This window comes from Hemiscyllium ocellatum, chromosome 4 (genome assembly GCF_020745735.1).
Source record: "Hemiscyllium ocellatum isolate sHemOce1 chromosome 4, sHemOce1.pat.X.cur, whole genome shotgun sequence".
Classification (NCBI taxonomy): Eukaryota; Metazoa; Chordata; class Chondrichthyes; order Orectolobiformes; family Hemiscylliidae; genus Hemiscyllium; species Hemiscyllium ocellatum.
In genome coordinates, this window is record NC_083404.1 from 11,698,182 (window position 1) to 11,710,539 (window position 12,358).

General features: G+C 39.7%; 1 protein-coding gene across 3 annotated transcripts in view; it reads left to right on the forward strand.

The window, feature by feature from the left end:
• Positions 1 to 12,358, forward strand: part of LOC132811042 (ATP-binding cassette sub-family C member 9-like) — a 141,134-nt gene that overhangs the window by 93,430 nt on the left and 35,346 nt on the right. For all 3 annotated transcript variants that reach the window (XM_060822753.1, XM_060822754.1, XM_060822755.1), the window contains exons 16-19: positions 1,217 to 1,480; positions 3,378 to 3,439; positions 6,201 to 6,357; positions 10,402 to 10,507. In XM_060822753.1, coding sequence (XP_060678736.1) covers positions 1,217 to 1,480; positions 3,378 to 3,439; positions 6,201 to 6,357; positions 10,402 to 10,507 — 589 coding nt within the window. The remainder of the gene's footprint in view (positions 1 to 1,216; positions 1,481 to 3,377; positions 3,440 to 6,200; positions 6,358 to 10,401; positions 10,508 to 12,358) is intronic.

Below are 12,358 nucleotides of genomic sequence, written 5' to 3' on the forward strand. Positions count from 1 at the left end.
AGCTTGTGTTGCTTTGACATTCTGTGTGAGATGTGGCAGCATTGTCTTCACTATTTCTTCATCTCGAATGGGCCTATTAAATAAGCAGCTGAAGAAAAGTAACTGCAGGTCGACAGAGAATTAGTAGAGTAGCAGGACTAACTGGGGTGCTGTTGCAGAGTCCACATGGATGTGATAGGCTGAATAGCTTTTATGTTTGTACTACTGTAAAGACTGGCTTTATACATTTTCCAATCTTTCTTTACGTTTGTTTACATTGCCACAATAAATGTTCTTTACCTAGCAATGATAGTCCACCTGGAACAAATTGAAACATCAAGCAATAAGCTGGCAATCTGTAGGTGCATGCACTTTTAGCTATCAGTGCAGCTTCCATAAGTGGAAATCATGTGTAATGATCCATGCACCTGCAATGAGGGAATGCAGGCAGTGAGATTGATAGAGTCTCTGATAGTCATCGATCAGTCATGTTGGATTCTATTAGCTTTCTGAATTCCCTGCATGCTAACTTTCGGTAATTTATGCAAAAGATACCCAAATCCCTCTGTGTATCAGAGTTCTACATCACTCACCATTTTGATAATATGCAGTTTTTTTATTATTTCAACAAAATGGACCGCTTCACATTCTAACATTGGAGTCCATTTACCACATTTGTTCACTCATTTAACCTATCAATATCTTTTTGTAACCTCCTTGTACCTAATACATGCAGCTGCTTTGTTCTGCACACAATGATTGTGTCACTATGCCAATAGTGGCGTTGACTTCTGGCTTCAGAGTTGGTTCTCAGAAAATATAAAGTAAAAAATTAGAGGGAATGTTGCTCAAATCTGCATCATTACTGTCCTTATTTTGTGATATCAAGTTTGGAAACCATACCTTCCATCCCTTCATTAAAGCCATATTTTATAAGTTATGAACAACTGAGGTCCCAGAAGCCATACCTGTAGCTTACCACTCATTACATCTTGTCAGCCTGAAAAAACTCCCTGCTTCCTATTAGTCTGCCAGGCAAGAAAGTGAATGGAGGTCACAGTCAGATCAATCATGATCTTAAGGAATGGCAAACTCTATGACCCATGTAGCTCCCTCCTGCTTTTATTTGTTATGTTCTTATCGAATAATAAATGAAACTGTATTAGTGAACAACAGAATAGAGTTGAAAGTCAGAACAAAGTTGAACTAATTTCCTTCCATTTTATATTAATTTCAGGTTGGAAGTGGAAAAACATCATTAATATCTGCCATATTAGGAGAAATGATGACTGTCTCTGGTCATGTAGTGTGGGCGTCAGCCAATCAGCCCCTAGCGTATTGTGCACAGACAGCATGGCTAAGGAATGCTTCCTTGCAGGATAATATTGTGTTTGAAGAACGTTTTGATGAAGAACGTTTTCAGACTGTAGTCAAAGCATGTGCTCTTCAGCCAGATATTGATATTTTACCAGCTGGACGACTCACAGAAATTGGTGAAAAGGTTAGTGCACTGACAGAATAATTGTGTACATACAAATACATGCATCTAGTATGTCCCTTCCTCTTAATGTTTGGTGGGAAAGTGTTAGAACATTATGTAGAATTTTTTAAAAAAGTCTAGACATTTTCAATTGTACTTGAAAGCTTTTAACTTTGAGTGAAAATAATTTAGTACCATTTAAAACAACTAAAGTTATGCCTTTCTTTAAAAGGCAAATAATTGTGTGTATATACATATATATGAATAATGTATAGCTTGACTCTTTTTAAAGTCCTACACTGTTTCAATGGTTTCAGGTGGTGCTGTAAACCCACAGAGCTTGAATTTTGTAGTTAATAAATTGCAGCTTGACTTTCTCCACATTACAGTCTTGTATAATTCCTTTTCAGTGAATGAGAAGATTACAAGCCAGGCTTCTATAATAAAGTAATTCTAAATTGACATTTTACCACTTAATTTTAAGTGCAGTGATGTTTGGTTTTATCGAGTCAGAGTACTAGAGATGTACATGTTCAGTCCAACTCGTCTATGCCGACCAGATATCCTTAATTAATCTAGTTCCATTTGTCAGCACTTGGCAAATATCCCTCTAAACCATTCCTATTCATATACCCATCCTGATGCTTTCTAATTGTTGTAATTATACCAACCTCCACCACTTCCTCTGGTAGCTCATTCCATACACGCTCCACCCTTTGCATGAAAACATTACCCCTTAGATCTCTTTCAAATCTTTCCTGTCTTACCTTAAGTCTATGCCCTGTAGTTCTAGATTCTCCCACCCCAGGGTAAAGAACTTGTCTATTTACCCTACCCATGCCCCTCATGATTTCATAAATCTCTATAGGGTCAGCCCTCAGCCCCTGACGTTTCAGGGAAAATGGTTCCAATCTATTCAGCCTCTCCTTATACCTCAAACCCTCCAACCCATCCTTGTAAATCTTTTCCGAACACTTTCAACTTTTACAACATCCTTGACCCACTTCACATTGTAAAGTAATTTCATATTATGCAACTTTTCGTTTGCAATCTCTCAGAAGCTTTTGAGGGAATAATAACATTGATGATGTTGGAGAAATATTTCCCTATTCATTCATTTTCTTTTCACCCATCCCAACTGCTAGATGCTGACTTCTTATTAACGAATAGCTCTGTGGTCATTGGCCATTCTCCAGTCCCATCTCCCGAGTGAGCCAAGACAATGATGGTTAGTGACAAAAAAATCTGCAGATGCTGGAATCCAAAGTAGACAGGCAGGAGGCTGGAAGAACACAGCAAGCCAGGCAGCATCAGGAGGTGGAGCAGTCAATGTTTCGGGTGTAACCCTTCTTCAGGAGCCAAGACAATGATTGTTGGCAAGCCATTTGACCACTGAGGAGGATAGAACTATCAAACCCTTGTGGTTTCCTCGCTTAAGATCATTGTGCACATCTACAGGATTGGCTGGATTACAATCAGGAGCAGAATCACTAATTTTTCTCACTTTAACTTGAAGATAGGTAGGTAACTTCTCATAGGAGCACTACACCCACCATGGGCTATGCTTTGAATAAGGCCCACCCTGAGTTATACAGCTGAATAAATTGTCTGAGTGGTCAGGGCATCCTCTATTAAGTTGAATATTTATTCCTCACCAACACTGTAAATTGCTTTTCTGTAGTAGTTAGAATGGGCCTTCGATCTTTTGCACTTTGATGCTAATGTACGATGTTAAGCCAACCAGGAATATGTGATGGTTTACAAATCTTTGGTCTTACTTTCACTGTAAATTCTTCACTGATTAGAAAATTTTTAAAAATGTGCGTCATTCAGAAACTGTTAATATTTCCAACAAAACCTAGTCCCAAATGTTTTTCTTTGTGTTATTAAATCCATTAGTGTTGTTTTTTTTTCCCAGGGTATTAATCTGAGTGGTGGCCAGAAACAACGTGTTAGTCTTGCAAGAGCTCTCTACTCAAGGTTTGGAAACATTTTTTGGTTTGTTAGTTAAGATGGCAGTTATTAACTGGCGGTTAATATGACAGATGAATTTGCCAGGTGTGCTTTTCTAGGAAGAAATTGTAGGCTACTATTGCTAAATTTTCCATCCACTTATTTTTAACAAAACAATTATTGCATCTGTAATTACCGGGCGAGCACTGCCTGTGAGTGCAACTCCTGAAGGGAGAAAGCTCTACATTCAAATTGAAACCCACGAAGAATCTATATTACTTCACTTACAATTATATGAAAAGCTGCATTCAATGAATATTATGAAAAATCATTCACATGAATTTAATGGTGTCTGATGAAAGTTAGTAGCTATTGATAATTCTAACAATGAAAGCTATCTACTTTGAGATATGGAATTTAACTGAATTATTCACGCAGCTTTTCCTTTTACATGCCACTTGCCATGTGAACCATTCATTTTAATTAAATGGGCAGCTGGAATTGCAAATATTTTGCACTTTTTAAATATTTAAATGTGAGAGAATTTCTCAAGAAGTGGCTTATCTGGGCGGCACGGTGGCAGCAGTGGTTAGCACTGCTGCCTCACATCGCTTGAGACCCGGGTTCAATTCCCGCCTCAGGCGACTGACTGTGTGGAGTTTGCATGTTCTCCCTGTGTCTGCGTGGGTTTCCTCCGGGTGCTCCGGTTTCCTCCCACCAGTCCAAAGATGTGCGGGTCAGGTGAATTGGCCACGCTAAATTGCCCGTAGTGTTAGTTGAAGGGATAAATGTGGGGGAATGGGTCTGGGTGGGTTGCGCTTCGGCGGGTCGGTGTGGACTTGTTGGGCCGAAGGGCCTGTTTCCATACTGTAGGTAATCTAATCTAATCTATTATCTCTGAAATTTCCTGGCCATAACCTAAATATATAATAACATTTCGACTATATTAAGATTTTTTTCTTCAGTTTCACAAGAGGGCCTCTTTGTTTCGTGAATAACTTACTCTGCCTTTGTAAATCTATAGAACACACTTTTTGAGAGATTGCATGTAAAAGAGGGCATCACTCATCATTGCCCTCTTCCACTTCCTGTGTGCCATCTCCAAGACTCACTGCAGAGGGCCGCCTCTTGCTCAGATGTAATAACTGTAGGGCTGGCTCCTGCTCCCTCTGGCCCTAGACCCTTCTGTTGTGCCTTGTTGTGAGGCATACTGTACACAATGACTATTCTGGATTCGCTTGCAGAGAAATATAGTAGTGAACCTCCAGAATGATCAAGGCACCTTAACACACAATAATATTCTGCTGTATTGTGTTCTGGGTCAGCAATGTCTGCTGTTGTAGGGTTTTCAGGCTCTGTGTTGGGCTGCTTAATGGGAATTATTGATTTCCCTATAAGAGTTTGGATGGTTGGTTTACAATGGATAATATTGCAACAGCACAGGTTCTCGACCTTATCCCTCAGCTGAGGCACTTAGACTTTCAAGTTAAGTTCACTGCCAGTCATCACTCTCTAATGAAACAGCAGCTCATGATCCTCTGGGATTACGGCAACTTTCAGTTTTCTTAAGGGGTGCTGGTGGTACCTGGAAGTCAATCATGGACTCCTGTTAGTGTCTGGAAATTCCTGAATTTAATGGAATCGTGGCAGCTGCCAGAATACTGTGCACAGAGATGCAAGACTGCCTTAGTGTGGTCACACTGCCTGCACTTTCAAGAACAGAAAAATGTCTTATTAATGTAGATGTCAGGTTGATTACTTGGATAATGGTCTGGTGCCGTGGTTGCAGCTGATAGCCACTGTACTTCAAGCAAGCCATAAACTCCCTAGACCTGCCCACATCATTGAGAATATTATTTGCTCCTCACCTGACCAAAGAAAACATTACCTTGATGCACCTGTGTGTGGCTGATTGCAAAAGGTTGCAGAGGTCTTTGGCTGACCATTGGAAAATGACAGCAGCATAAATGTTTAGAGCCACTTTGACTTTAAGTCTTCACCAGCAGACCTGCTGATCTGCAGATAATGGTGCTTGATTTTTCCATCCAGGCATACATACCTTCGTAACTAATTCACTGGTAATCAAGCCTTCTCATTAATTTGTTTTCTGTCGTGTCTAAGTATGACTCCAGAATTGATATCCTCTAGCTTGGGTATATCATTTCGTCATCCTCCTGTGTGGAGTACACAGTGCAGCCTCCACCTTCTGGCCTTGTCTGCTCCATCTGGCTGTATGTTACTTCTGCTCACATTGAGATGGCATGAATGAGGGTGCTCCATTTCGGAGCTTCTGTGGCACAATGGACACTTGTCTCCTTATTTGGTAGTCTGAGTGGTGCCAGAGTTCAGGCTGACAAGAGAAACTCTTCCAAGGCCACAGAACACCCCCATCCAACTTCTTTTCATGTCAACCATGCAAGTTTGGAGTGGATGATTACTGTGGTGGTACTTGAAACATTTTGCGCTCTCCAAAAGGGATCCTGAGCACGATCAAAATCTTCCATTAGCTTTACAGCTTCTCCCAATGCCATAAGTGAATGAGTCAGTTCCTGCAAATGCCAATAATGAAAGTCGTTATTGCTTGCCCTGTCTCATGGCAGTTCTTAACAGACTTTCAGGCTCCTCTTTGATAAAGTAAATTCACAAAAATCTGGACAGTTGAAATGTTCAAAATTGTTTTAATAACCCATTTGAAATTTTAATTTGCATTGAAAGCTTTGGAACTTTTAAGTATCTGACTGCCTGTAAGGCATATGTACTGAAATATTCTACCTTTTGTCTAATTTAGATGCTCTGTTGTAATACTGGACGATCCTTTATCAGCCCTGGATGCACATGTGGGAAGTCATGTCTTCCACCAAGGGATTATGGGAATATTAAAGAGGGAACACAGAACAACCATTTTTGTAACCCACAAACTGGAATATGTTGAGCAAGCTGACTACGTACGTATGACATTTTGATTAACTTATTCAAGTTTTCTTTTAAGACATCATCACAAAGTGCTGAGGTATTTTAACAGCCCATTTTATTTACTTCACATTGTCATTTGGGTATCTTTGTAGCATACCCTATAACTAAAAGTTTAAGTGAGCAGCCTGCTTACAGGGCTTTGTCCTGTTTTAAGATTGCTGCAGTAACATACACTAGAGTATTACTGAGTGACTGACTTACCTATTTCTCTATTTACCATTTCTCCATTTGTGTAATTGCTGTTTACCACTTTATCCAAGACCATGGTTCATAGCATATTGTGAGGAATTGATCTGTCTGTCATGGAATTGTGCCTTTAGAATGCTGAAAGAGGAGGTGAAGACGTGGTGGTGTCAGAAGGAGCTGCTGGAGGTGACAGAAATGATGGAAGATGATAAGTTGATGTTCATGCGTGAAAGTACTGTCAGCTTTGGTTGGTGTGAGTGCGTGTGGTGGGGAGGGAGATATAATGGGTGATGGTAACAAGATTTTCTCAGTTGAGAATTCTGATATTTCTTCCTTCCTTGAACTGAAGACTCCCACACCTTGGTTGGGATATTAGCATATTGGGTTCCCCAGATCTTCACCTTTCATCCTATAAGACTCCATATTCAGTGGATCATCCTTCACTCCTGCCCCACTATCCAGCATAACCTACCACTAAATACTATCTTACCACCCCTTTCAGCATTCCTAAGGGTCATTTACATCTCCTCTAGACAACCTTTGCTTCATTGACCACTGGCTTTGGCCTTGCATCCCCAACTATTTTGATATGTAAACTCTCTCATCCTCAATCCTGTTCGAGAGCTTCACTTTTGTTCACTTTCCCACCCTTGCTCTTTCACTTGCTTAAAAAGTATTATATTTTTAACATTTTTAGTTCTGATAGAAGATCATAGACATGCTAACACTTCTCATCATATTTCCATGCACAGACAGGGGATATAACGCTTTTTTTTCATTTTCTTACCATCCCAGGGCCCTTTCCAAGTAATTTCTTTCCACTTTCTGTTCTGTATTCATTGTTTACATTGGCCTCCCACTTTTAATGAAGATTACAATTAATTCCAAATTAAGTGGGTGACTGTCTGTGGAAAACCTCTATTTAGTATGCTGTATGGAGCATAGAACATGCCAGGTGAAGCATGCCTAAAAATGTGACAACCCAGTGAAGCTAAGATATAGGAATTCTTACATGTTAAATAGTAGTAACAATGTATGATAGACAGACCTAAGTGATACGACAGATTCCAGTCTTCAGCCAATTTGATTCATTCCATGTATTTTATACCAAATAGTGACTTGGAATACAGTGAAGGCTATGGGTTCTGACCGTGCCTGGCTGTAAGTTTCAAGATTTACTCCAGAACAACTGCTCCTTGAGCGAAGTTACTCCAGTACAGTTCCAAGACTGCACCTATTTAACAGTATGTAAAATTGCCCAGCTATGTCCTGTCCATAAAAAACAGGATAAATTCACCTTGGTTAATTACCACCCCATTAGTTTACTCTGTTATCAGCAACGTGATGAAAGATTTCATCTTCAGTACAATGAAATGTAATTTATGCAGAAGTAAACTGCTGACTGCATCGTTTAGAATCCGCCCCAGCTTCTCAATTCCAGATGTTATTACACCCTTAGTTAAAACATGGACTAAAGAATTGAATTCATTTGAATAAAGAAATGTAGTGAAAGCGACCTGGCCTTTACATCAAATCCATGTTCAGCAAATGTAGCATCAAGGAGCTTTAGCAAGTTTGAAATCAGGGGGCATCAGGGAAAGTTTTCCATTGGTTGGTTGTACCTAGCACAAAGGGAGATTGTTATGATTGTTGGAGGCCAATCATCTCTAAGTACATTGCTGCAGAGGTTCCTCAGGGTAGTACACTTAATTCAACCACCTTTTAGATGTTTTATCATAACCTTCCTTTCATCATAAGATCAGAAATTGAGATGCTTGATAATGTTTGCACAATGTTTTGAGAAGATCTGTCTTTGAGAGATGTGTTCTGTCCTGTTTTTCTTGAAGAGCGGTGTTGTAAATCTGGTGCAGAGGTGTTGCTTTATGGAAAGAAAACGTAAATAGCTTTGGGTTTTTAAAAATTAGACAAAAGAAGCATGAGTGGGTGAAGTCAGGTTCACACACACCCGGGGTTTTTGATGTGCTTTTGGTTGTTGAAGTAGGGGTTTTTGGAGTTGAAGCTGCTAGATACAGCTCTCTTTCTCTCTGCTGTTATGAGCTCCCTTCCGAATAATTCCTGATGCTTTCACCAGAATGATTGCAGTGATTCAAGAAAGCAGTTCACCAATACCTGGGAAAGGAATAATGGCCTTGTCAGCGACGATCACATCCCATGAAAGAATTTTTGAAAAACTTCCAGTCACCTAGAATTTTAAATCTCTGCATTGTCTCATTCTATCTGTCCTTTGGGTTCATTGTTGTTCTAGTGAAGCCATACACTCGAGGAACAGTGTGTCATCTTTGGTTTTGGCCTTTTACAGCCTTCTGGATTCAGCATTGATGTTAAAAACCTAAAGCCTAACTGCAGCTCCCATTTGTTTTCTTTTTCCTTCTAGATTATGGCATTACACTTGTTTTCTTCTTGTTTCCACATTCAGAACACAGTTGTTCACCCTTCTGCTGGTCATACCTCTTATGGAAAGAGATTTTATTTCTTTACTTGTCCCTTTAGGTCTGTCCCACCAACTCTTTGTCATTCAATCTCTCGCACCTTCCAATCCATGACAGACTTGGCGTTCTCTTTTTTGTCTTTACCCATTTACCCCGCCCCCCCCCCCACGCCTCCCCGCCCACCCCATGCTTGCTTTAAAACCTAGTACCATTCCATCTTATACCAATTCTGATACAAAGGTATAGGCCCAAAATTTTCTTTCACCATAAATGTTTGCTGAGAATTTTCAGCATTTTGACTTTTATTTCAGATTTCCAGCATCTTCAATTTTTTACTTTGCTATTACAAATACACTTTCTTGACCTGAGAAAATGGGATAGAACTGTAGCTCAGTGGTTAGCACTGCTGCTTCACAGCACCAGGGACCCTAGTTCGATTCAAGCCTCAGGCGACTGATTGTGTGGAGTTTGCATATTCTCCCTTTGTCTGTGTAGTTTGCTCTGGGTGCTTCAGTTTCCTCTCACAATTCAAAGGTGTACAGGTTAGGTGAATTGGCAGTGCTAAATTGCCCATAGTGTTCGGGGATGTATAGGTTAGGTGCATGAGTTGGGTTAAATGTTGGGAAATGGATTTGTTTCCACACAGTAGGGATTCTAATACAAGATATCCTCACTAGAGACACCTAAAAGTGATTGAGATATGTTTAGAGTTATTGTGTGGAGTCATGAAGAGAGACTGGATCAGTTAGAACTATATTCATTGGAGTTGAGAGGAAGGAGTGGAGATCTCATAGAAAGCTATAAAATTCGAACAGGACTAGACAAGATAAACGTAGAGAGGATGTTCCCAATGATTGGGGAGTCCAGAACCAAGGGTAACAGTCTACAAATGTGAGACAGGCTTTTTAGGTCTGAGATGAGGAGAAGTTTCTTTATTCGAATTGTGAGTTCAAAGAGCCAAATGGTCTAATCCTGCTATTTTCTATGTTTCCATTTTATGCATACAGATAAGGAAACTGAGGACTTATTTTGCATTTACTATACTAAAAGGTGTAGTTGTGGCAAATAGCATAACTGCATTTTCAGGGAAGTTAAGTAACCACTGGTCACAGAGGAAGAAAAGAGTGCAATAGAATAGATAGATACTGTATATTGATTGGGCTAGATAAAGAAGAGTGGGAGATGGTTCATTTGCAGCATAAACACTGGGCTTAATGGCCTGTGTTTGTTCTTTGGTACTTTGTAAGTTTTGTTTTAATGGATCTGTTTGAATTTCTGATCAACAAAGGTTTAGTTTAACAGAAATAATTGTTTAAATAAAGTAATAAGTGAGCTGCAATAAATGTATAATCTTTTATATTATGATTCACTCATTTTTAGATAATTGTAATGCAAGATGGGAAGACTGAAGTCCAGGGAACCTACAGGGACCTCTCTGAACAAAATCCAGATATAGTAAAAGCCTGGAAAAGCCTAATAGCAAAAAGTATGTCTTCTAGGGTAAAATGCATTTAATATTGTTGTATTACCATCCTACACCTTTTTATATCTTAAAATAATGCTTCTGGAAGGAATTGAAAATGTAGCTTCCAGTTTTGTCCCAAATGTTCAGCTGATAGTCTTTCATCAGAAGCCTTTGCTTAAATTTTCTGGCTTGTAGGAAAAGAAGCATTCTGCTATCTACTTCCCGATCTACAAGAATGCCACACAACAATATTACTGAAAATGAAAACATGCAAAGTTGGAGACACTCTGATTACTCAGGCAGTGGAAATAATTCTCTGACAGAATGTGACAAGAATTTTTCCCACAGACTGCTGTTGGGATTTCAGCTTTTCATGATATATATTTGTAACCTTAATAAAATATTGAGAGTTATAATATGTAAGTTGAGATGAACACCAATTGTGATGATGTAGCATTTTATGGAGAGAGAAGCATCAAATTCAATGAAGCTTTGACAGGCTAAGTGAGCAAACATTGTGGCAGATGGCATTTACTATGGGATAATTGAGAGATCGTCCACTTTGGAATAGAAAAAGGTAAATATGAGTATTAGAGACTAGAAATTCATCTGTTATCTCTCAGTGCATACAACTCCTGCCAAGCTTGCACATGTTCTTATTTTACCTTTAATATCAAGCCAGGTATCAGCAATGTTTCAATGAGGAGGTAGAAGGGCAGACCTGGAACAACATCAAGCACATCTAAAAATGAAGTTGTACACTGGTCAAGCTGCAGGACAAGACAATATCTGTACTAATCAGCAGGAACAGCACATTCTAGACACAGCTAAGCAATCCTACAGCCAAGACAGTGGGTACATGAAGGCCCATTAATTGGGGCTCTAAGAGGCCTGCTGTGTTTGGTTGAGGGCTGAGTCCAGACACAGCACTGTCCCTGTCTTTGCCCACAAGCATCAGATCAAATCAAATCTTTGCCATTTTTGCCATATTTATCTTCAGCAATGATACATACTTAAATAACTGATGAGAAAAGACATCAGGACCATCTCAATCTTCAATGAGGCGAAAGCAAATATGTGATTGCACATTAAAAAGGCCGTAAGATTTTTCTGTCATTATCGGCCGGTTGTGATGGGGTGATGATCCATCTCACCCCTGCTTGAAGTGATTATTGACATAAAAAAAACTTCATATGCTTCAGTTGTTTTACGAGAACCAGCTCAGCACACTAGTTTTACCAAAAGCTGTGGGCCAGACCATATATGAACTGTAACTTTGAAGACATGTGCTGCACGACTAGCCATGCTCAAAGGGGCTGATTGGCGTACTGCTGATTCTGTGTTCCCAGCTACAACACTGGTATCTAAACGACAGTGTGGAAAATTGCCAAACTGCGACCTTCCCACACAAATTGGGATGAATCCATTCCAGTCAAATACTATCCTGTCAGTCTGCTCTAAGTTATAGTCATACAGCACAAAAAGAGACCTCATCCATGTCAACCAGATTTTCTAGATGAAGTTGTCCTATTTACATACTTTTGGCCCATATCTCTCTATACCTTTCTCATTCATGTACTGGTCTAAATACCCTTTAAATGTTGTAACTGTACCTGCCTCTACCAACTTCATCTGGTAGTTCATTCCATACATGCCCCACCCTCTGTGTGAAAAGTTAACCCCTTAGGTCCCTTTTAAATCTTTCCCCTGTTACCTTAAACCGATGCCCTCTAGTTTAGAATACCCCTATTCTAGGGAAAAGACCTTTTGCTGTTCACCTTACTATGCCACTCTGGCAACTCTGTAAGGTCACCCCTCAATCTTCTACACTCCAGGGGAAAGTCCCAGCCTGCCATTATCAACAAATTAATG